This window comes from Podarcis bocagei, assembly GCF_964188305.1.
Source record: "Podarcis bocagei genome assembly, chromosome: 1".
Taxonomy (NCBI): domain Eukaryota; kingdom Metazoa; phylum Chordata; class Lepidosauria; order Squamata; family Lacertidae; genus Podarcis; species Podarcis bocagei.
The window spans coordinates 3,455,072-3,480,834 of record NC_138125.1 but is presented as its reverse complement, the minus strand read 5'-3'; the positions used below and the strand labels follow the sequence as shown (position 1 = coordinate 3,480,834).

The 25,763-nt window shown below is 43.6% G+C and overlaps 1 protein-coding gene across 1 annotated transcript; it reads left to right on the top strand.

Annotated features, from left to right (window-relative positions):
* Positions 1–232: 232 nt before the first annotated feature.
* Positions 233–24,898, top strand: POLE2 (DNA polymerase epsilon 2, accessory subunit). The gene is made up of 19 exons (XM_081196275.1): positions 233–376; positions 3,080–3,180; positions 4,529–4,604; positions 6,851–6,928; positions 8,423–8,516; positions 9,375–9,449; positions 10,111–10,194; positions 10,413–10,469; positions 11,318–11,366; positions 12,682–12,754; positions 14,885–15,057; positions 15,187–15,276; positions 18,313–18,367; positions 19,189–19,248; positions 19,348–19,425; positions 19,630–19,738; positions 21,705–21,881; positions 22,751–22,818; positions 24,746–24,898. Exons 1-19 carry the CDS (start codon positions 309–311, stop codon positions 24,762–24,764), a joined length of 1,584 nt encoding a protein of 527 aa, XP_081052401.1. The 5' UTR covers positions 233–308; the 3' UTR covers positions 24,765–24,898.
* The last annotated feature ends 865 nt before the right edge of the window (positions 24,899–25,763 follow it).

Below are 25,763 nucleotides of genomic sequence, written 5' to 3'. Positions count from 1 at the left end.
TTTTTGTAGGGTTTTTTTTGGTTTTTGTACTCTATGTTTAAACTTTGAAGTTTTTGATTATTTATGAAACTTTAATACATATTATAATAATAATAATAAAATATTTTTTATTATTGACATTTAATTATTTCGGATGATGGCGATGCGCCTGCCCCGCCCGCCCAGCCAGCCTCCTCCGCAGAGGACCCTTTGGGGGGTGAAGGGAGCGGAGGCGGCGCCGCGGCGGGCCTTCCCTCCTCCCGAAGGGGCCGGGCTGACGAGGGACGAGGAGGCGGCGGCCTGGGCCTTGGCGGGAAAAAACCCCCAAGATGGCGGCGGAGAAGCTGAGGGGCAAAGTGGGCGCCGCCTTCAAGATGCACGGCTTGCTGCTCCGCGCGTGAGTAGCAGGCAAAGAAGGGGGCAGAAACACCCCGGGGTGGGAAGCCAGACGCTGCCCCCCCCAGCCCATGAAGGGGTGGGTGTACACGTGTACGTGTGAACGCAGCCCCAGGCGCGCGCGGGCGCCGGCTCCCCCCTGTGGCTCCTCAGGTGGCTGACAAAGAGATGAGAAAGGGGATGTGCAACGAATGGTTCTTTTTTTCGCCATATCTGAGGACTTGGGGTCGTCTCCTCGTGTGAAATGGACAGGCAACGTCGAAAGCTGGGGCGGCTCACACGGAGCCAAACTCGGCCCTCCAGGTTTTTTGGGGAGGGACTACAACTCCCATCATCCCTAGCTAACAGGAGGAATGGTCAGGGATGATGGGAATTGTAGTCTCAAAAAACATCTGGAGGGCTGAGTTTGCCTATGCTTGCCCTTGGCCATGTGAGCTGATGAGGGTGGAGTCCCACAACATCTGGGAGAAATAAAAAAAATGGTCCAGTAGCACCTTATAGACCAACTATATAATATTAATGATGATGATGATGATGATGATGATGATGATGATGATGATGATGATGATGATGATAATAATAATAATAATAATAATACTTATTATTATTATTATTTATACCCCACCCATCTGGCTGGGCTTCCCCATCCACTCTGGGCGGCTTCCAACAAAATATTAAAATACAGTAATGCATCAAACATTAAAAGCAAAAAACATTAAAATCGTGCATGCACGCGAAAGCTTATACCAGAACAAACTTACTTGGTCTATAAGGTGCCACTGGACAATTTTTTAATTATTATTTTTATTTTGACTGCATCAGACCAACATGGCTACCGACCTTAATCTAACATCTGGAAGGGCTGCCATCAGCCACAGGTTGCAAGGACCGTGGGGAATTCGGTGCTGCAAGATGTGAGAAAGGTTTCTACGTACTAGGTTAGAAAGCTTTTAGAAAAAAAGAGTTAAGCCAGGCATCCCCAAACTCAGCCCTCCAGATGTTTTGGGACTACAATTCCCATCATCCCTGACCACTGGTCCTGTTAGCTAGGGATGATGGGCGTTGTAGTCCCAAAACATCTGGAGGGCCGAGTTTGGGGATGCCTGGTCTATAAGGTGCTACTGGACAATTTTTTATTTTATTTTTATTTCTTCCAGATGTTGTGGGACTCCACCCCATGGCCAAGGGCAAGCATAGGCAAACTCAGCCCTCCAGATGTTTTGAGACTACAATTCCCATCATCCCTGACCACTGGTCCTGTTAGCTAGGGATGATGGGAGTTGTAGTCCAAAAACATCTGGAGGGTCGAGTTTGCCTATGCCTGCTCCAAAGGATTCCTGACAATCATTCCTTCTGATGACAAGCTAGACTTGTCAGTTGTGAAGGAGCCCCCACCCGCTGCCACCAATCCTGGCATCTTCCTTAGACATAGATGTCACTCTTGCAAAACTGCTCCCTCCCAGAAAGCATTGGGTTTGGAGAGGGCTGGTAAAATGGTTTCCCCTGATAATAAGCCAGATATGTCAGTGACAACAGGACAGAGTTTGGGGATGCCTGAGCTAGGCAAATTCAGGACGGAGGAGAGAGGTCCAGCCGATGACTACTTGGCAAAGCAGCTGAATGAAGTCTCTGGAAGAAGTCTCGCTCCAAATCAGGTCACCGGGGCACACGCTCCCACAAAGCCCTTCCTTGGGCACCCCCAGGCAGTGCCAGGTTTACGTATAAGCTAAACTAGCTATAGCTATAGCCCCCCAAAAATTAAAGGAAAAAACCAAACCCGGATGTACATTTCCAAAATATAAGATAAAAAAAAAATAAAACCTACAATTATTATTTCATGTTATAGCAAGTTTCTAGAGACTAGATTATTGCCAAATGCCAAAGTGTTTGTTATGAATAAAAAATCACTTTAACTTGGAGCTTAATAAAAATCTCACTATTAATATACTTAATTGTATTTCACTGTTAATATACTTCTAAATTGTATTTCAGTTCCAACAATTCCTTTGATAAAGTACATATTTTGTTATGTGTAAATGGCTTTAGAAACCTTGTTGTTGTTTAGCCGTTTAGTCGTGTCTGACTCTTTGTGACCCCATGGACCAGAGCACGCCAGGCACTCCTGTCTTCCACTTTAGATACCTGTTAGGTCCATAAATGACCATATAGCATATACTCAACACAAAAAGCAGCGACAATTTGTTGTTGGCAGCTGGACATATAAAGGGCCCCATTACCTTTAGTAGCTTAGGGCCTCATCAAACCTAAATCTGGCCCGGCTTGCAGGTCCCCTCCCTCTGCTGAAATTAGCAATATACAGTCGTACCTTGGTTCCCGAACGCCTTGGTACTTGTACATTTTGGTTCCCGAATACTGCAAACCCGGAAGTGAGCTTTCTGGTTTACGAACTTTTTTGGAAGCCCAACGTCCGACGCGACTTCCGCAGCTTCCAGTTGAGTGCAGGAAGCTCCCGCAGCCAATCGGAAGCTGCGCCTTGGTTTTTGAACGTTTTCGGAAGTCGAACGGACTTCCGGAACGGATTACATTCAAGAACCAAGGTCTGACTGTATTTTAGCTGACAAACTAATGATTCAATGGGGGCCGTTCTCGTGATCAGGTTCACATCTGTTTGCCATCGTCTTGTGCATTATTATGATTCTTTCAATCACATCTTGACTAATTTTGTTCTTTGTTCTTTAATCAGAGAAGCTACCAAGTATCTCACAGAAGCTCTTCAGACAGTTAATGAAGCAGAGCTTGAAGACATGATAGAAAATATAATTGATGCTGTTGAAAAGCAGCCTTGTAAGTAGAGTTTTGGTCATCTTAAATGCTTTGAAGAGAAAAGAAAGTTGGATTCTTATGAGTTTTGTGGCGTCCTTATGTGGATGTGATGCTCATGATAATCAAATGTGTTAAAGTTCTATGGATCTAATAATTGGCACAATAGATGGCAGGGGCAGAACTTTGGGTCAGAAGGCTGCATGTGCAACCAGCAAGTAGAGCATTATGTTCCAGTTAGCTTCTCATTGCTAATAAGATTGCGATTCTATTATGATTTCTCTTGAAGCAAAGGTACCGTATTTTTCGCTCTATAGGACGCACCCAACCATAGGACGCACCTTGTTTTAGAGGGGGAGAACAAGAAAAAAAAAATCTGCTCAGCGCCCCTTCTGCAAAGTGCTCCTTTTGCGCTTTGGAGGCTTCGCGTTGCTGTCGCTGAAGCCAAGGAGTCTGCATTCGCTCCATAGGATGCACACACATTTCCCCTTCATTTTTGGACGGGGAAAAGTGCGTCCTATAGAGCGAAAAATACGGTATTTTAAAATGCTTTGTGAAATACTTCTGTAGCCTGCAGATGCATAGCTTACCATTTTAATCTTTTTTTAAAAAAATTTAGGAATTTAAACAAAACATATTATCTTAAAACATATACTCCTTAATTCCCCCCACAAAACAACCCCCCCTCCCTGCCCCCCCGACTTCCCTCAGTTCCAATCTCTGGTTTCTCTATAAATGCTATTCTCTGCATGTTACAAAACTGTATAAAACCCTAATTTATCCAACTGGTTATTATCAATAATTTGTGAGTGTTTATTCAAAGCCTGCCAAGGAGTCCAATTCGCTTTCTTGGATCTTTAGATACTTTGTAAAAGGTTCCCATTCATCTTTAAAGTCACAGTTATCCTTGCCCCGTAGTTTATGTGTCAATTTTGCCAATTCTGCATAGTCCCTCAGTTTCTCTTGCCATAATTCTTTAGTCGGGATTTCCTCAGTCTTCCATCCTTGTGCTATTAAGACTCTGGCCACCGTTGTCGCAGTCATGAAGATATTTTTCAATTTCTTTGGCAGGTCTTTCCCTACAATCCCTAACAAAAATGCTTCAGGTTTTTTAGCAAATGTTAGATGGAACATTTTCTTCAATTCATTGTATGTCATTTCCCAAAATTTTTAAATTTCATTACAATCCCACCACATATGGTAAAAGGTCACCTCCTTTTCCTTACACTTCCAACACATAATTGAGATAGTTTTGTACATTTTTCCTAACTACACTGGTGTCATATACCATCTATACATCATCTTCATATAATTTTCTTTCAGCAAAGAACAATCTGTAAACCATTTTAATCTTTTGAATTGTTCTCTTCAGTGACATGTAATATGATTGAAAGAGCCATGGTGGAAGCAGCAGTCCTGGAGTGCAGCCAGTCCCTAGATGAGACCATGTAAGTCGGCATCAATTCACATAGAGGAGTAAACAAACCACTGGGAACATTTCTGCCATCAAATTCAGTTAATTGCCATTTGTAGCCCTCCCTGCTGATATTTCAGATTTGAAACTCATTAACGCTAACCCCTTATTTAGACTCTGAGCAATTGTAATCTTGTTCTTACATTAAAATGGCATGTCTAGGGCACTGTGTGGCTTTTACCAGAGATCATTAGCTGATAGCATTGGGAAGAAAATGTTTAAAAGAACGTTTCCTAAAAACCCAGAAGCTTTCCTTCTGGGAATAATAACAACAGAAATCCCACTACATTATGGATGTTTGTGACTACAGCGGCCCGAACTCTGGTAGAACAAACGTGGAGAACAGATGCGGTACCATCACGGAAAGAATGGCACCTTAAAATATTAGATTATTTAGAACTCGCCAGCATGACAAACAGATTAGGAAATAAGGACAATAAGAAACTATAAGAAGATTTGACAATATATATAGGTTATATGGAAAAATACTATAACAAGAAAATAAGTGCAACAGGCTGTATAAATACTCAGCAGTAGACGTGACAAAGTGGGATAGTGTATGGCAATGGAAACAATTTAGTAGAGTAAGAAAATGCAATTTGAAAAGATGCCAGATAGAAAACCAGGGAAAGAGTGAAAGGGGAGTTAATGTCAATGTATATAAGGGTGGAGGAATAAGTTATGTTGCGATTATTGCTCATATACATACGTGTTATATTTAAGTTATTTTTCTTTTCTTATTACCTTGTGCTTGACTGTAACACAGTATGCATTGATGGTGTGATTATACAGAAAAGCAAATAATAAAAAAAAAGAATATATATTTTTTAAAAATCCATGAACTTGACTGTCAGTTATTTAAATGAGATAGAGGACTCAGCTATACAGCCGCAAATAAAAAAGTTTTAAGTGTGTTTTAAGTGCAGTATACAAGGTGACACTAGATCGCGATGATGAGCCTTAAGGAAAATTCAATGTATTTTTAAAAACGCTTTTGAAAAAAGCATTTTCAGGACAGTTTTTATGTGTGTGGATTCTACCTCTGACTCAGTTGAATACAGCCCAGTAAGTCTGGAATGCTCTTTGACTTAAAGTCCTATTCAGATGTTCTACTTGCGTGTAAAATCAATACAAGGGCAGGTAGGAGAGCACTAAGCTTGTAATCTGAACCATAAACTATGGCTCATTTAGCTGTGGTTAGCGAAAGCAAGCCATCTTCATAAACCGTGGCTTAGTTTCACTAACCATCAGTAAGATAAATCACAGTTTGTCCAGGAGTGGACAACTAAACATCCCCTCTGTCAGTCATCACACTGCAACCTGGGGGATATCCAAAGAAGATGAATGTTTGGAAATTTAGGAAGGAGAAAAAGAAAGTCCATACAATGCACACTTAAACTATAGAACTTGCTGCCATAGGAGACAGTAATGGTAATCCACCTGAATGGCTTTAAAGGAGTCTTAGACAAATTCATGGAGGATACTGCTATCAATGGCTACTAGTCAGGGTGGCTGTACAGTCAAACCTCATGTTACGTCTGCTACATGTTACGTTCTTTCAGGTTACGTCCCACGGCGCCCCGGGTGTACTGGAAAGGGTTACTTCCGGGTTTTGCCGCTCGCGCATGCGCAGACTCGCAAAATGACATGCGCAGAAGCGGTGAATCACAACCCGTGCGCCACTGCGGGTTGCGTTCTTTTCATGTTGCGAGCGGGCCTCCGGAACGGATCCTGTTTGCAACCAGAGGTACCACTGTATTGCCTCAGAGGTGGCATGCTCCTGGTCACTTGCTGGGAATCAGAGAGTGCTGTTGTGCTGATAATTCAGTTTGTGTGCTTCGTATATAGGCAGATGGTTTGCTACTGTGAGAAAATAGGCCTTTGCTCTCATGCAACAGGGCTTTTTTGATGTTCTTAGGACGCAACAAACTGGTTAATCAAAAGCATAGGGGAAAGCTTCTGAACTCCTTGAGCTGTGACAGGGGAGTGTTTGAACCCCGAGGGAAGCCGTTTATTTGCATCTGTTGGAATAAATTGAAAATCAAAGTAACTATTCTCGCTGTTCAAGCAAATGTAAAGTGATTTTCTTGTAAATGTGAAAATACATGAATAAGATACAGTAGGATAATGAATCAAATTGTTTTAAAAGTGATTTCCCCCCCTTTAAAATGCATTCATATGTATGTGCCTTACTGTGTATGTCTTTGTTTTAACCCCAAGGGAACATACTTTCAACATTATTGGAGCATTTGATATCCCCAGATACGTTTACAATTCTGAAAGAAAGAAGTTTCTCCCGTAAGTTCTTGCTTTGCAGTTTCGGAAGAGCTGGCATCCCAACAATCCCAAAGTTTCCCCATTTCCTCAGACCAGGTTTGACTTACAATATGCAAAGGTTTCCTAGTTCCCTATTTTAGCACGGAGGCGCAGGTCAATTCTATGTCCAGGGCAGCTGTCTACCAGCTCCACCTGGTACACCAGCTGAGACCCTCCCTGCCCACAGACTGTCTCGCCAGAGTGGTGCATGCTCTGGTTATCTCCTGCTTGGACTACTGCAATGCACTCTACGTGGGGCTACCTTTGAAGGTGACCCGGAAACTGCAACTAATCCAGAATGCGGCAGCTAAACTGGTGACTGGGAGCAGCCGCTGAGACCATATATTTCCGGTCCTAAAGGATCTTCATTGGCTCCCAGTGTGTTTCTGAGCACAATTCAAAGTGTTGCTGCTGATCTTTAAAGCCCTAAATGGCCTCGGTCCAGTATACCTGAAGAAGCGTCTCCACCCCCATCGTTCTGCCCGGACACTGAGGTCCAGCTCCAAGGTCTTCTGCTGGTTCCCTCACTGCGAGAAGCGAAGTTACAGGGAATCAGGCAGAAGGCCTTCTCGGTAGTGGCGCCCGCCCTGTGGAACACCCTTCAGATGTTAAGGAGATAAAGAACTATACAACTTTTAGAAGACATCTGAAGGCAGCCCTGTATCGGGAAGTTTTTAATGTTTGATGCTTTATTATGTTTTATATATTGTGTAAGCCGCTCAGAGCAGCTGGGGAAGCCAGATGGGCAGGGTATTACTACTACTACTACTACTACTATTATTAATAATAAATAAATAATTTTTTATTTATGCCCCGCCCTCCCTGGCCAGAGCCGGGCTCAGGGTGGCTGACACCAGTAAAATTACAATAAAAACATAATGGGAGGGGAGAGAAAAGAAAAGAATAAAACCCAATTTAAAATATGGGTTAAAATACAATTTAAAATGCAGCCTCATTTTAATAGTAGCTCATAGATCAAAACCATAAGGGGAGGGAAACATAAGGGTCAGACTGAGTCCAAACCAAAGGCCAGGCAGAACAGCTCTGTCTTGCAGGCCCTGAGGAAAGATGTCAAGTCCCGCAGGGCCCTGGTCTTTTGGGACAGAGCGTTCCACCAAGTCGGGGCCAGTACTGAAAAGGCCCTGGCCATAGTTGAGACCAGTGGCGTAGCGTGGGGGGTGCAGGGGGGGCCGGCCGCACTGGTCGCAACATCTGGGGGGGGGCGCGCTCACACTCGCAGTGCTAAAATCCATGGATTAGGGGGCGCAAATTACTTGCCTTGCCCCCGCTACGCCACTGGTTGAGACCAACCTAACCACCTTGCAACTTGGGACCTCCATAATGTTGTCATTTGTAGACCTGAAGGTCCTCCGCGGGGCAGACCAGGAGAGGCAGTCCCGTATTCTTATTAGCGCACACTTTTTGTGCTCGCTTAAAATCCACCTTTACACAAGTCTCTGTAAAAATTGATTTCAGCCTCTCAATGACCGGCCATTCGGCTCCAAATTTATTTGGCTCTGCCAGGGATAAAGCAGAACTGTTTCGTGAGCGCTACATCATCTTGCAGCAGGTAAGGTAAAGGGAGAAAGTACTCCATCAGATACATATTAATGCCATAAGTACATGACAAGGGTGCTGCTGAATCGGACTCAAGGACCTATGTAGCCTAGCATTCTATGCCCACAGTGGCCGCTCAGATGTTCCCAATGCCCCCAGAAGGACTTGAGAGCAGTAGCTTTTCTGTGCTGTTTGCCCTCCAGCAACTGATTTTGCAAGGTATGCTTCCCCGTGGGCAAGGAGGTTCCACTTAGCTGCTATGGCTGACAGCTGCTGATAGTTTCCTCTTCCTTCACGAATTTGGCTTATTCCCATCTTAAAACTACAGTCATACCTCAGGATAAATACGCTTCAGGATAAGTATTTTCGGGTTGCGCTCCACTGCGACCCGGAAGTAACAGAGCACATTACTTCCAGGTTTCGCCGCTCGCGCATGCGCAGGCGGTAAAAATGACATCATGCGCGGAAGCGGCGAAACGTGACCCGCGCACACGCAGATGCGCAGTCGTGTCTTACGTTCTGTTCAGGATGCGAACGGGGCTCCAGAATGGATCCCGTTCGCATCCCGAGGTACCACTATATCTGTAATAGTGGCTGCCACCACATGCTGTGGCGGCGAATTCCATGAGTTGATTACCTATATGTTAAGCAAGCAACTGCAGTTTCCTTCCAAATAATTAATTTTGTAGCTGTGGAACATTGTTTCGTTTTACCACCAAGCTTGTAAAGCACATATCCCAACCATAGTAGGCTAGGACCGTGGTTAATGTGGGATAACAGCTTGAGGGCATCATTGCACGGGGGGAAATGTTTTAACCCTAACTGCATGGTGCTTTCCCTTGCTACCTGGCTTGTGTTTCCCACTGTGCAGAGAACGCATAGGCACGAACTGTTCACACCATCTGCTATTGGCGCACCTGCAGAGGAAAGCAGAAGTAAATTCCAGGTAAAATTTAAGATGTTTTCATTTACTTACTTCAATGTTTACAGAATTTATATCCTGCACCTTGCAACACAAAGGCCTTTTGGAGACTTTGGGCATGCGTTTCTCAAACAGCAGCTCCCATTTTTCCTGAGAGCAAACGAAAGGTAAAGGTAAAGGGAACCCTGACTATTAGGTCCAGTCGTGGCCGACTCTGGGGTTGCAGCGCTCATCTCGCTTTATCGGCTGAGGAAGCCGGTGTACAGCTTCCGGGTCATGTGGCCAGCAGGACTAAGACGCTTCTGGCGAACCAGAGCAGCGCACGGAAACGCCGTTTACCTTCCCGCCGGAGCGGTACCTATTTATCTATTTGCACTTCGTGCTTTTGAACTGCTAGGTGGGCAAGAGCAGGGACCGAGCAACGGGAGCTCACCCCGTGGCAGGGATTCGAACCGCTGACCTTATGATCAGCAAGTCCTAGGCTCTGTGGTTTAGACCACAGCGCCACCCGCGTCCCACAAGAGCAAACTAAGGAGTCTTTAAAAACCGCTGTAAGCCGTTTGCAGTAGGGCACCAGGGACTGACATTCAAAGGGGGTAAAGTAGCTCTAAGGGCTGTGTAGCTAATTTTTGAATCTGGGAAACGCAGGCCTTAACTAATTACATTTATTTGTCTCTGATTGTAGCTCAAAACTATAGAAACTCTCTTGGGGAACTCAGCTAAAGTTAAGGAAGTTATCGTTCTGGGGATGATAACCCAGCTGAAAGAGGTAAGCCGGGCCGCAGCAACGGCTCTTTAGATGACTTTGCTGTTCAGTGTTCTGGTGGCGATGCACATGATTTGTGTTAAAATGTGACCAGGGGAATGGTCCAAAATATTCAATTAATATAAGCAGAAGTGGAATTTTTTTTACAGTTGCATGACCTCAAGGGGAGTGTTTTGAAGCTGAATGGCTTGGCCCTAATTTATTTTATCCATATTTTTAAGGGGAAGTTTTTCTTGGAAGATCCAACAGGAGTTTTCCAGCTGGACATTAGTAAAGCAATATCCTTTTACATGCATCCTAAGTAAGAAGAGACTGAACAGTGAGATAAACTCATATTTCCCCTTTTGCATTTCTTTGTGGACTTTCTACTTGTTTTTTCCAATTCTTTTTTCCTACCTGTAGTTTAATCATTGTATAGGGTATAATAATAATAATAATAATAATAATAATAATAATAATAATAATAATAATTTGCCCTTTTTTCTCATCCAGCTGCTACAAAGTTTTCCTTTCTCCAACTCCCTTTTCGTTTTTTTCACATGTTGATTTCTAGTTGTTAACCCTGTGGACTGGGGCATTTCATTCCTGTACAGTACCTAGTCCTCACTTGTCTCCTCTGTTTCAAATGGCCAGACACTGAGTGTTGCTGCTTTTGCAGCCAAACAGCTGGAAAGGTTTAATTAAAAACATAGTTCTTCCCACCCAACAGTGCTTACGCAGCTGTCTTTTTGTCTTTCTAACTATCAACTTGCCATGATCGCACACAGCTGTAGTCATCATAACCGTCTTCCTGGAGATTCACCTAGAAATGGAAGTTTTCTGATCCTGCGCTTGCTACTCAGCTGACAAAAAAACCCAATATTTTTGTATATGAGCTCTCTGCAGGCCCTTCCCAATTTGCAACAGTATGAAGGCCTAAATGTTATTGTCCTGTTTTAACCAACACATGGAAAAATTTAGACTGTTGGCTTTCATGTGGAGAAATGAAGGTGCAAAGAATATTCACAGCCTTGCCTAAAGTCTGTGTTTTGAGCCACAGCTGTTCATTTGCTTTGATTAGAATAATTAGAATCATTTCTATAGTGCTGCCTACGTAGCAAGAATATCTTCCTTAACTGTTTTGTACCAGTTCCACAGTGGCTTATACACAGAGTCATGTTTTGTTTTAACAGAAGGTAAGCCAGATCATTTTTCTTCTTCTCAAGCTTCACTCTTCTCAGTAAGGTCAGACTTGTTCAGCTGATATAACTACTGGCTCTGTTTGCATGATAAATCCAGGGATCTGAACAAATAAGGGTGGGTGGAGAGAAGAGAATTGTATCAGAGGACACTGCCTAGATGTTGCTCTAAGGCTTTGAACAGAACCTACTCATATAGACGTTGTGTACACAATCCATACACTCCAGCAGAATACAGACTGCATCAACAACTTATGTGTTATTATTATTAATTATTATATTATTGGGGACGTGGGTGGTGCTGTAGGTTAACCACAGAGCCTAGGACTTGCTGATCAGAAGGTCGGCAGTTCGAATCCCCAGGACGGGGTGAGCTCCCGTTGCTCGGTCCCTGCTCCTGCCAACCTAGCAGTTCAAAAGCACGTCAAAGTGCAAGTAGATAAATACGTACCGCTCTGGCGGGAAGGTAAACAGCGTTTCCGTGCGCTGCTCTGGTTCGCCAGAAGCGGCTTAGTCATGCTGGCCACATGACTCAGAAGCTGTACGCTGGATCCCTTGGCCAATAAAGCGAGATGAGCGCCGCAACCCCAGAGTCGGTCACGACTGGACCTAATGGTCAGGGGTCCCTTTACCTTTATTATATTATTATTAGTAACCTGCCCTTCATCATGAGATCCCAGGGTGTGTTATGACAATTTAAAAATGCAATATTAAAAATTAAAATGGATTATAATCCAGAGATTAGGGTGGGTCCTAAAATAGACAGGTGACTGGGAGCTGCCTCCGGGACCATATAACACCAGTCCTAAAAGATCTACAAATTTCCCATTTAAATAGATGGTAAAATCTAAGGGCTCTAAATAAATAAATAAAATACACTAGCTTTTCTTCAAAATCCAGGAAAACAGAAATGTTTTTATCTGGCGCTGCAGTGATCGTAAGCAGACCTCTAGGTGGGCCTCCTTGAGTAAGACATTCCTCTAACCAGGTTATTCTCCATGCTTCCAACTTGCTTGTTCTTGTGTGGGAATTTTCCTCTGTCCCATATGGAAAAAACCAAATTTGCTTGCTAAAAGGTACTTAGGGATCAGCTCCTTTATCGCATTTATGAATCAGTAGGCAATTAGCTTGTGGTTTTTCTGTTCGTGTATCATTTACACATTTGAGAACCTGGGAGAAAAATAATGTAAAATATGTTCAGAGAGCCTGGCGTCTTCGGTGGAGGAAGTAGCATCAATGGGAGTGATAAGTTTAAAGCATACCATGTTTTTTTTGAATTTGGAAAAAAACCCATGCTAATCTTATTTCCTAGGCTGGTATGAAGATGAAATATTTCACGTCAATGCGTTTGGCTTCCCCCCTACGGAGCCTTCTACAACAACTAGGTAAAAAACTATAAAACTATTAATTTTCATTCTGCTCCGCTGTTCTGAAGGAAAATATTGGGTGTAACAGTATACAGTTTATTTAATCTCTTGAGGAACTGATGTTGGGATGGATTTTGTAATGTGGATTATTATCAGCAAAAATTTGCATTTCAGAAACTTTATGCAGGTGAGGGGCATAGTGAGCTGGGTTGGGGAGTCAGTGATCAGTGCTGGAAGCTTGCTGCTGTTGTTTAGTCGTTTAGTCGTGTCCGACTCTTCGTGACCCCCTGGACCAGAGCACGCCAGGCCCTCCTGTCTTCCACTGCCTCCTGCAGTTTGGTCAAACTCACGTTCATAGTTTCGAGAACACTGTCCAACCATCTCATCCTTCTCCTTGTGCCCTCCATCTTTCCCAACATCAGGGTCTTTTCCAGGGACTCTTCTCCTGAGGTGGCCAAAGTCTTGGAGCCTCAGCTTCAGGATCTGTCCTTCCAGTGAGCGCTCAGGGCTGATTTCCTTCAGAGTGGATAGTTTTGATCTTCTTGCAGTCCATGGGACTCTCAAGAGTGTCCTCCAGCATGATAATTCAAAAGTATCAATTCTTTGGCGACCAGCCTTCTTTATGGTCCAGCTCTCACTACCATACATCACTACTGGGAAAACCATAGCTTTAACTATACGGACCTTTGTTGGCAAGGTGATGTCTCTACTTTTTAAGATGCTGTCTAGGTTTGTCATTGCTTTTCTCCCAAGAAGCAGGCGTCTTTTAATTTCATGACTGCTGTCACCATCTGCAATGATCATGGAGCCCAAGAAAGTAAAATCTCTCACTGCCTCCATTTCTTCCCCTTCTATTTGCCAGGAGGTGATGTGACCAGTGGCCATGATCTTCGTTTTTTTGATGTTGAGCTTCAGACCTTATTTTGCGCTTTCCTCTTTCAGCTTCATTAAAAGGTTCTTTAATTCCTCCTCACTTTCTGCCATCTATGTTGTGCTGGAAGCTACAGACCCTCATTTAAAGTCAAACTCTTTGCAACCAAAATAAAAAAATTCCTTCCAGTAGCACCTTAAAGACCAACTAAGTTAGTTCTTGGTATGAGCTTCCGTGTGCATGCACACTTCTTCAGAACACGAAAGCTCATACCAAGAACTAACTTAGTTGGTCTTTAAGGTGCTACTGGAAGGAATTTTTTTATTTTGACTATGGCAGACCAACACGGCTACCTATCTGTCTTTGCAACCAACAAGTGACAAACTGAGGACGTGATCTGGGAGAGGAATGAGCTTAACTTCCTTCCCCAGGGCCTGTAAGATGGAGCTATTCCGCCTGGCTTTCAATTTGAACTTAGCCTGATCTTTTATTCCTCTTCCTTCCCTCCCCCTCCCCTTTTTATGAAGATTCCCCGCTCGGGGATCCCACAGCTAATTCTCCCCTGGTCTCCTCACTGGCCCAAATAGGACTAATTTAGCCAGCTAGCCCTGGTGATCATCTAATGTTTATTGGATGCATTTCCCCCCTAAATTGATTTTTGAATTCTGAATTTATTGTTATTCACGTTTTATACTGTATTTTATTGCATTAATTAAGTGTTTTAAATTTGTTGTTTGCCGCCCTGAGCCCAGTTTTCTGAACCGGGAAGGGCGGTGTCAGGGAACTGCCATCAGAGGGAAGAGGAGAGGAAAGTCGCTCCCGTGATGCAGGGGAGGGAACTAGCAAGGAGAGAGAGAGGGTTCCCACGGGGGAAGGAAATCCAGGGGACACCAGGGCGGAGGGGAGGCTCAGAGACTCTTCCAGTGAAATCAGCGGAGAGAGCACAGGACCTCCGCTTGGCACGCCCACACTGCGCAGAAGGCTTCCACGCAGGGAATCTAGGAGGAGACTTGGAGTCAAACAACTCCTATGTTGGCGCAAATTTAGGTCCCGCCCACTGACGGATTCTGCCAGTGACTAAGACAGTCACGTTTCAAGGGCTGTCAACCGGGGGAAAGTTTGACAGCTACACGGCTAGCTTGGAGCAGTTTGCAGTTTACGCACAAGCAACCCCAATTCCCATTACAGGCGGGGTATAAATAAATTATTATTATTATTGTTATTATTATTTTTTATTATTAAATGGAGCCTTCTGGCATTTGCTGTTCATGCTGTAGGGCGTATTATGGAAACACAAACTTCTTTGGAGGGCCTTCTTCGACCTCTGTGAAATCTTCTGCGAAATTGAAACAGCTGGAAGAAGAAAATGAGGACGCCATGTTTGTGTTCCTTTCGGACGTTTGGCTGGACCAAGCAGAAGTTTTGGAGAAGCTGCGTATTATGTTTTCAGGTAGCTCTGTTGACCCATATTTGTCAATTGCTTAAAGGTTTTGGTTGAAATGTGAAGCAAAATGTAAAAACAAAAAAGATGCGTGCTACCAAACCAAAAGTCAGTGACGTTCCTTATTCCTCTAACTAGGTTACTCCTCCATGCCGCCAACTTGCTTCTTCTTCTGTGGGAACTTTTCCTCTGCCCCATACGGAAAAAACCAAATTCAGTCGCTAAAAGGTACTTTGGAGTCAGCTGCTGTATTGCATATTGTGAATAGTTTGTGGTTTTTTCTGTTTGTGTATTATTTAAACATTTGAGAGACCGTTCTGTAGAGAGATCCATGGTGGGAATTTGTCATGAATGGGAGGGCTAAGGCTAATTTTAATAATAATAATAATAATAATAATAATAATAATAATAATAATTTTATTTATACCCCGCCCTCCCTGGCCAAGACCGGGCTCAGGGTGGCTGACACCAAATACAAAATACAGTAAAAACTTTTTAAAAACAAACAAACAGTTGATTAAAATATAGGTTAAAATACTGTTTAAAATACAGCTTAAAATGCAGCCTCGTTTTAGTGGTAGCCCATAAATCAAGATCACAAGGGGAGAAAATGTCAAATATTCACCAGGGCCAACTATCCATGCTGGTCCTACATGGGCCAGCAAAAAGAGCCAAGGGAAAATTTACATACAAAATCCCATATAAGGGGTTCCATCAAAAAATTAAATTAAAATAAAATTAAATAAAATAAATAAATAAATAAATAAATAAGTGACTGGTGCAAACTTGACATGCTTTGAATGAAGCTGGTAGAATGTAATAATAATAATAATAATTTTTTATTTATACCCCGCCCTCCCCAGCCAAGGCCGGGCTCAGAGCGGCTTACAAGCAATAATAAAAACAAGATGAGTGATTACAACTTAAAAACAAAAATAAAATACAACATTAAAATAATGGAACATTAAAATATTAAAATGGAGCCTCATTGCAGGAGAAGGAAAAGAAAAAAGAAAAAGGGGGCGGAGGGAATCAAATTGGCTCCAATCCAAAGGCCAGGCGGAACAACTCTGTCTTACAGGCCCTGCGGAAAGAGATCAGATCCTGCAGGGCCCTGGTCTCATGAGACAGAGCGTTCCACCAAGTTGGGGCCAGTGCTGAAAAGGCCCTGGCTCTGGTTGAAGCCAATCTAACTTCCTTAGGGCCTGGGACCACTAGGGTGTTGTTATTTATGGACCTTGAGGCTCTCCGTGGGGCATACCAGGCGAGGCGGTCCCGTAGGTACGAGGGTCCTAGGCCGTGAAGGGCTTTAAAGGTCAAAAGCAGCACCTTAAATCTGACCCTGTACTCCACCGGGAGCCAGTGCAGCTTGAAAAGCACTGGATGAATATGCTCCCATGGCAGAGACCCTGTGAGGAGCCTCGCTGCAGCATTCTGTACCCGCTGGAGTTTCTGGGACAGCTTCAAGGGCAGCCCCGCGTAGAGCGAGTTACAGTAGTCAAGCCTGGAGATGACTGTTGCATGGATCACTGTGGCCAGGTCGGGGCGGGAAAGGTAAGGGACCAACTGCTTGGTGCGGCGAAGGTGGAAAAATGTCGCCTTGGCTGTTGCTGTGACTTGCGCCTCCATGGAAAGGGAGGCGTCAAGGATTACACCCAAACTCTTAACGGAAGGCAATGGCACTAATTGGGCCCCCGCAAGAGAAGGGAGTTGGTCCCTCATCCCCATGCTATCCCGACCTAGCCATAGGACCTCTGTCTTCGAAGGATTTAGTTTCAATCGGCTCCCACGAAACCATCCAGCCACAGCTTCCAAGCATCTGGTCAGTGTGTAAGGGGCCGAGTTGGTGTGGCCATCCATCAGTAGATAGAGCTGAGTGTCATCAGCATATTGATGACAGCCCAGCCCAAAGCTCCGGATAATCTGGGCAAGAGGGCGCATAAAGATGTTAAAAAGCATTGGGGAGAGAATTGCGCCCTGCGGCACTCCACACACCAAGGAGTGGCGTGATGACATTTCCCTCCCTAGTGCCACCCTCTGTCCCCGACCAGAGATAAAAGAGCACAACCAGTTACGGGCTATGCCCTGTATCCCCACGTCTGCAAGGCGATGGTCCAGAAGATCATGATCGACCATGTCAAAGGCTGCTGACAAATCTAAAAGGATCAGCAGTCCTGACCCGCCTCGATCCAGTTGTCTACGAATATCATCTGTTAGGGCAACCAGAGCCGTCTCCGTCCCAAAACCAGGAGTGGCAACTGAGCTGTTTCCATTATAATATAGTAGTAGTAGTAGTAGTAGTAGTAGTAGTAGTAGTAGTAGTAGTAGTAGTAATAATAATAATAATAATAATAATTTATTATTTATACCCCACCCATCTGGCTGGGCTTCCCCAGCCGCTCTGGGTGGCTTCCAACAAAATATTAAAATACAGTAATGCATCAAACATTAAAAGCTTTCCTAAACGGGGCTGCCTTCAGATGTCTTCTGAAAGTCTGGTAGTTGTTTTTTCCTTTGACATCTTGTGGGAGGGTGTTCCACAGGGCAGGCGCCACCACCAAGAAGGCCCTCTGTCTGGTTCCCTGTAACCTCACATCTTGCAGGGAGAGAACCGACAGAAGGCCCTCGGAGCTGGATCTCAGTGTCCGGGCTGAACGATGGGGGTGGAGATGCACCTTCAGATATACTGGGCCGAGGCCGTTTAGGGCTTTCAAGGTCAGCACCAACACTTTGAATTGTGCTCGGAAACGTACTGGGAGCCAATGTAGGTCTTTCAAGATCGGTGTTATGTGGTCTTGGCAGCCACTCCCAGTTAGAAGAGTTTACCCATTTCAATAGTGATTGAAGCTGGAGGACAGCATATGGCAGCAGGCTCATATCCTAGAGAATACCATGTTTATTAGAATATGCAGAGCCCGCCCCCCTTACTTGGGTTCTCAGTGTGGCTTTTCACCCAGAAGTGGCTGAAATGGAACTACAGTTTTGCCCAGCTATAATTGATATCTCAATTTAAACTTGCTTAGGTTCAGTAATAAAAATACTTGCCTTAGTGATCTTGGCATTGTGAGAAACAGCTTCCACAAAGCCATTTACAATATAACCAACTGGTTTAGTTACTTAAGGTGGGGGAAAATAAGAGGTGTTCTGCATAACTGTTGTTCAGCTGTCAATGTAAGATGCATATTGGTTACCTGTGGATAAGATGAGAAAATGTAGGAATAACTATGCAGTTTCATAGGAAAGCTTTTATGGTTGTACCTTTAGGTTCACTGAAAGCCCTTGCAAATATCATCTGTGAATACCCCAGTATCCATAAGAGGTAGGTGCTGTGTTTTTATTTGCTTGGTGAAAAATCTTACTGAAGAAGATGTTCTTCAGATTTGTCAGTTAGAGAAAACATTCCACCCTGCAGAATGTAGTCCCCCTTAAAGAAAGAAAGAAAAACTGGGTCCATTCACACCAAGTATTGTATTCAGAATTTTGATAACAGCTACTAAAAAGTTCATTCTCCTTTGTTCAGCCACACTTAATATTTTGTTGTTGTTGGCAACTTGTCTGTCTTGGGAGACAATGGGGACTGTACCTTTGTTAGCTAGAAACTCCTAGGTAAAGTGTAAAGGGGACCCCTGACCATTAGGTCCAGTCGTGGCCGACTCTGGGGTTGCGGCGCTCATCTCGCTTTATTGGCCGAGGGAGCACGCATACAGCTTCCAGGTCATGTGGCCAGCAGGACTAAGCCACTTCTGGCAAACCAGCGCATGGAAATGCCGTTTACCTTCCCACCGGAGCGGTACCTATTTATCTACTTGCACTTTAACGTGCTTTCAAACTGCTAGGTTGGCAGGAGCAGGGACCGAGCAACGGGATTTCACCCTGTCGCAGGGATTCAAACCTCCGACCTTCTGATCAGCAAGTCCAAGGCTCTGGGGTTTAACCCACAGCGCCACCTGCATCCCTAGGTAGCTACAAAATCCCCCAAAAGCCTTTCATTCACCTGTCATAATTGGAGGTTTATGTGGCCTGCCATTCTCTTCTAAAACTCTGGTTGTATTTGAGTAATGTTGCCATTTACTTTACTGATGCTTTGATTTTTACCTATCAGTTATGTTAAATGTAGTATATGTATTCAACTATTTATAGCAGTCGATTTGTGTTTGTTCCTGGCTCTGAAGACCCTGGCCCAGGCTCAATTTTGCCAAGGTATGCTTGTGACTTGACAATTAAGGTGATTCATTTAAACATCCAACTTTGAGAATAGACACATTTATTTCTAATACATACCACACAAATTTATTTCAGGCCGCCACTTCCTGAATACATTACTGAAGAGTTCAAACAGCAGGTGCCATTTTCAGTCTTCACTACAAACCCTTGCAGGTAAATGTGCCAATTTAAAAGGGATGTTTTAAATTGAGAGCTTTAATACGTGTCAGATTAATAGTACACATAATACTACATGTGTAGGGTTAATACTCTGGGTATCCGGGGAGAGGTCTGTGTGTGTTTCTGCCTTGCTGATGGTCTTTCCTGGATGCCTGTTTAATCACCCTGAAAAAATAAAATTGCGCTTCTTCCTTCCAGAGTCCAGTATTGCACTCAGGAAATAATAATCTTTAGAGAAGACCTGGTAAATAAGATGTGCCGGAACTGTGTCCGTTTTCCTAACAGCAACTTGGATATTTCTAATCACGTAAGGCAAAAAAAAGCATGAAACATTTGGGGATTATCTTCTGCTGGTTAGGTCGTTACTATTGTTCTAGCATGGTTATTTTTAGTAATAGAGTAAGAAATTGAGGAAGAGATCCAGTGTGATGTGATCGGGCACCTGCTTCTCATTCCTTTCCTTACCTCTGCATCTCCCCCACCTCCACCTGCTCTGAAGGGTGGGGAGGAAGCAGATTTGGAGCATATGGGGAGGGCTGGAGAGGGAAGAAGAGAAAACTGAACTCCTTACAGTATATGCAAGCAGATTTCTTCATTGCTTTTATTTTTTATTCAACTCCTATACTACCCTTCATCCAAGGATCACAGGACCGTTTTAAATAAATGGGCTGTGCAAGTGGACTGCCGCATTTGGATCTCACCCAGAGAAAACCATCTAATAATGTTAATAATAATAATAATAATAATAATAATAATAATAATAATAATAATAATAATTTATTTATTTATTCATTCATTCATTCCGCCCATCTGGCTGGGTTTCCGCATCCACTCTGGGCGGCTTCCAACAAAGATTAAAAATACATTAAAATGTCACACATTAAAAACTTCCCTGAACAGGGCTGTCTTCAGATGTCTTCTAAAAGTCTGGTAGTTGTTTATCTCTTTGACATCTGATGGGAGGGCATTCCACAGGGCGGGTGCCACCACCGAGAAGGCCCTCTGCCTGGTTCACTGTAACTTGGCTTCTCGCAGTGAGGGAACCGCCAGAAGGCCCTCGGTGCTGGACCTCAGCGTCCGGGCAGAATGATGAGGGTGGAGACGCTCCTTCAGGTATACTGAACTGAGGCCGTTTGTGTCTGATTACCAGCGGAGTGGACTCCCACTTGTACTCTGGGTGATATTCAACACTGTGCAAGGAGATTTCTGCTCAAACAATGAGACCTTCCCTTCTCTGCTGCCCCCCACATGCCCTCCCAAATCTGCCGGGGCAGGAGCAGAAGGGGAACTTTGGGTGTCCTGAAGAATGCAGTATGTTTAAAGTGGCTGCCTTATTTTAATCTTCAGACACCCGAAGTTCTTTTCTGTTCCAGTGCATTTCTGTGCAAATAATATGGGACACGTATACAAGAGTTCTACTGAGGGAGTAGTAGTCTTCATTGAAAAGAGAGAGAGGAGCTGAAATTCCATCTTCTTCTGTATATTCTGTAGAAACTTTTTAATATAGTTAATGGAATGTGTGGATGGATTCTGATGACTAAATTGGATTCCAAATGGTTCATCTTCCATACAAGAGGCCTTGCAGCTGCTCTGCTCTGGAAAAGTATAGCTTCCCCAAAGCATGGTCCTCAGAGATCACTTCAGGTGCTGTTGGTAGCATGGGAATTTCATTGGGCCACAGTAGTGTTCCCCAGGGACGCGGGTGGCACTGTGGTCTAAACCACTGAGTCTAGGGCTTGCCAATCAGAAGGTCAGCGGTTCGAATCCCCACGACAGGGTGAGCTCCTGTTGCTCGGTCCCAGCTCCTGCCAGCCTAGCAGTTTGAAAGCACGTCAGAGTGCAAGTAGATAAATAGGTACCACTCCAGCGGGAAGGTAAACCGCATTTCCGTGCGCTGCTCTGGTTCGCCAGAAGTGGCTTAGTCATGCTAGCCACATGACCCGGAAGCTGTATGCTGGCTCCCTTGGCCAATAAAGCGAGATGAGCGCCGCAACCCCAGAGTTGGCCACGACTGGACCTAATGGTCAGGGGTCCCTTTACCTTAGTGTTCCCCAAGTCACCGCACAAGACTGCAGAGATTTGAATGAGTCTCAGTTCTGACTTAGTTTACCAGATTTAGAACTCAAAATGAAGCATATAGTGCTCTTTTTAACATGTGCTAAGCATCAGGAAAGGAAGATGGTTTTGTGATTTATATAGGAGTTTGAAAAACAGGTTTTTGCTTTCAAATGGAAACCAAAGTAATTTGTGTGCCCTTGTTCTTTGCCTTGCAGTTTGTAAAGACTATTTTATCACAAGGGCATCTGACTCCATTGCCCCTTAATGTTAGTCCTGTCTACTGGGCTTATGACTATACATTGAGAATCTACCCTCTGCCGGATCTCATTGTCTTTGCTGACAAATATGACCCGTTCACTGTGACCAACACTGATTGCCTCTGCATAAATCCCGTAAGATCCTATCTCTCTATCCACCCTTTCCTTCCTTCTGTAAGCATGATGAAAAACAGTCTCTAGTAAGAAAAATGTGTTTAATGTATTGTTAGTACACACTCTTAGTTGGCATTGTTCCTACTTAGCACCGCTCATTCTGAACTAAACATTTATTTAGTTTTTCCAAAACAAAAAAATGGCAAGTTAACTGAAAGTTACTGTACGTGAGTTTCATTCCTTCCTTCCGTTATTATTCTTAAATTAAATGCTGCCAGGTGGTGGTGACTAGTACTTACTCTTATGCAAGCAGCGCACTGTTTTGTTAATTTGGAGCTTCAGATTCTACTTTAGTCTGGTGCTAGAACAATGTGTCTTTGAGAAGAGTGGCATGGATCGGCCTCTTGGAGGTGTCCCTGTAAAGCTGAACAAATTTGAGATGCCTTGTGTTACAGGGAAAGCTACTGATTTTGCCTTTCCAGAATCTAAATTAGGTCCTTTTGCAAAGATCCAGGCAGGTACGCAATTGGCGTTTCAAAACAAAAGGCAAGTGTAGAGAGTTCCTGGGACAAGGTGAGGCGATAGCCCAGCCATGGGGCATTACCTGCTCATCAAATCTATTTTATCAAGGTTCTATTGCCGTGGCGACAAGAACACAGGAAGCTGGTTTTACATTGAGTCAGATTTGGTCTGTGTTGTCCATGTTGACTATCAGTGGCTCTCTAGGTTTCAGATGGGATATTCCCAAGCCTTTATAGAGATGCAGAGGACTGAACCTTCTGCATGCAAAGTAGATGATGTACTGCTGAGCTACAGCCCTTCAGAAGTTCTTAAGAAATCCAAATGATGAGCTTTAAAAACTAAAATCCTTTCTTACCCCCTCATTCCAGGGATCTTTCCCAAGAAGTGGCTTTTCATTCAAAGTATTCTACCCATCTAACAAAACAGTGGAGGACAGGTAAGGTCTTGTTTTTTCATATCAAATAGTAAGTGTGAGAGATGTTTTGACCCCCTGCTTTTACAATACAAATTTCACCGTTATTTGGGCTGCTGTTGTAAACTCTTTGTTTGGTGGAACAAAGAGTTTGGTGTTTGACTAGGATAAAAATAAACTGTTCAATATATAAAGCATGACTACAGTGAGCCTGCAACTTAGGCACATTTAATTTGTGCGTATTCAGCTTTATGTGCTTGGCAAAAAAAAAGTAAAAAATTAAGAAGTGGACGGACGTTTGGGTAAGAAGGCTTTGGCAATCCCCGCCCCCCCCCCCCATTGAACCTAGTGTGTCTTAACTATATGAGATTTTGGCTTTTGGTGCATTCCACAGAATGTAACCCCTGCATGAGTTGCGGGGTGACTGTACTCGCAAGGAAAAATCCATACCCAAGAATTTCAGCCCCATAGCACCATAGTGGCTAACAAGGTATCTGAATATAAGGGTTTTTAATACTATTCAAAGGAAGATTGAGATTCAGATAAACCTTTCCAGGGAGGGAATTATGAAGCTTGTCTACCCTCTATATACCAAAAGGAAATGACCCAAAAATGTGCCCTCTCTCCTATTTTGCTCTGCAGGATTTGTGCTTTTGCAAGTGCCACGTCATGCTTGTCCTGCTTTTGTAGGCAACGGGTCCTTTAGTGTTGCACCACCCATTTTTGAGAACTTCCTGCCCATTAATATTTTGCACGTGCCTTCAGTGAATTGTTCTCGGTGCCTGCTAAGAACTTTGTTTCGGCAAGCCCTGCCTAGGCATATAATTCTAGCATTTTAGTTTAACAGGAGTACATTAGCTGTTCACCAGTTTTAAGTCTGTTTTAAACTTTCATGTCACCTGCTTTTAATACTTGTTTTCTGTTGGTGTTTTTGGTATTTTAACTGTTTTGTTGTTAAACTGCTTTGGGGGCTTTTTCTGTTTTGTTCTGGTAAGTGGTAAATACAGTCTTGTTAAATAGAAACAAATAAATCTCAGTTCCTGTTTTGGAACTCTTGCCCTTGGGTAACAACATGAATTTGGACCAGTCTGCCTTGTGAATACATCTGTGTAGAATTCTCAATGAGCATTTTTAGTAAGAGGGTTTTTCATTCATATGTTTTTATTCACAGAATGTAGGCTATAAAAGATGAATATAAAATATAGCCTATATAAAATGTAGATACAAGATATATTAGAATATAAAAGACTGTATGCTTTTTTTTGTATCCTTACCACAAAGCTAAGGCTGAAAGGCAGCAGTGACCCCCTAGCTAGTGCACTCAGTTAAGAGTGGGCATTACAAAATTTGTATTCCCCCCACCTTCCCACATATTTGTAACACAACCCTGAAACCTTAATTCTGCGTAACTGGCAGTTATTCTCTTAGGTACATTTGTGATTTTCAGACCAAGCTATGGCTTTTAAAACCTTTCCTTTATAACTAAGCTAGTAAACTTTCAGCGACCCCAGCCATCTGGAAGACAGCCAAGCTGAGTTTTAAGGGAATTAAATATGGAAGCATTAAGACTCAGCAATCAGAGGCAATCTCGCTAGCCTTCCATGTGAAGTGTAAAGGGTTCCTTTTTTTGTTGTATTAAACAGAACTTAATCCTCAGGGCCTGGGACAAAGCATTACAAATCTGTGTGAAGCGGGCTCTTTGTGTCCCCATCAAGTGCACTAATCTTGGATCTAGAATATTCACGTAACTTTAATCAAATGCGAGGGTTTAATTCTATGTAACCATAGGAACAGAGATATCTTAGTATGGCAAACTCCTTTGAAGTTGCTAGTGCTTATTTTACAAACTTTTAAAAAGCAAGCATTAAGGCCGAAGAAAGAAGATAAGAAGTTAAGTTTCAAGAAGCACCAATGTAGTTATGGTAACTTGATTTTTTTCCCTTCCCCCCAGCAAACTTCAAGATATTTGAATCTCAGGAAATAGCAGTAGATCAAGTATTCTGACCTTAATACCATGGAAGCACCACTTCTGGAATCATGGATTTTATTATATGCTGCTGTTACAGATATTGAACGTCTTGTAAATAAACTTTCAAGCAATGGATGGAATAGGCTTGTGGCGTACTTGCATAAGTCTTACAGCTCTACTTGAAACAGCGATGGCGCAATGGCCCAAGAACTTTTTCTCTTAAGTGATTTTTATTCAGACAAAAAAAATTGCGGCTGGATTCTGACTTGAGAAATGTGTGCCCTTTTGCCTTCAGCTGCCATAACAGTTCAACTATTTGTGGGTGGCTTTTCTGAATTTGGGGGGACGGGGGAACCTCTCCAAAGGGGCTTGAGAACCTTCCAATACGTGAAACATCAGTTCTAAGCAGACAAATGCTCATTTTACATTATCCAAAACTGGGGTCTCTTAACAACTGAAGGGGGTTGGCGTCATATCATGGTCCTACCTAACCACAAACTGGCTGAAATATTTAGCATATCAGGTTTTGGAACTTTGCTGTGGATGGATGTGCGGAGCTCCCATTTATTAGGCAGTTGCTAAGACTAGCTCTCCTGTGCCTATTCTGCTAAAAGCTCTTCTACAGTGGTGCCTCGCAAGACAAAATTAATTCGTTCCGCAAGTTTTTTCTTCTTGCGAGTTTTTCGTCTTGCGAAGCACGGTTTCCCATAGAAATGCATTGAAAATCAATCTATTCGTTCCTATGGAGACCGTCCGGGGACAGAGGGGAAGCGCCGCGCGCCTTCCCCTCTGTCCCCTCTTTTGAAGCAAGGGGCGGAGGGGAGAAGATCGCTTCTCCCCGTTGCCGCCCCTTGGTTCAAAAGGGGTCCGGGGACAGAGGGGAAGGTGCGCGCTCGCCTTCCCCTCTGTCCCCGGAGATTGCGGGGCTGGCAACTGGGAGAAGTGATCTTCTCCCCGCCGCCCCTTGCTTCAAAAGAGGTCCGGGGTGCGGGGGAAAGCT

What these genes read in the sequence shown, in the direction of transcription:
- POLE2 (XM_081196275.1), top strand. Translation starts at nt 309, where the DNA reads ATGGCGGCGGAGAAGCTGAGGGGCAAAGTGGGCGCCGCCTTCAAGATG. An exon ending in GAAAGAAAGAAGTTTCTCCC is followed by an intron (nt 6,929 to 8,422) that starts GTAAGTTCTTGC and finishes AATTGATTTCAG; the next exon opens with CCTCTCAATGACCGGCCATT. An exon ending in CCAAATTCAGTCGCTAAAAG is followed by an intron (nt 15,277 to 18,312) that starts GTACTTTGGAGT and finishes TTGTACCTTTAG; the next exon opens with GTTCACTGAAAGCCCTTGCA.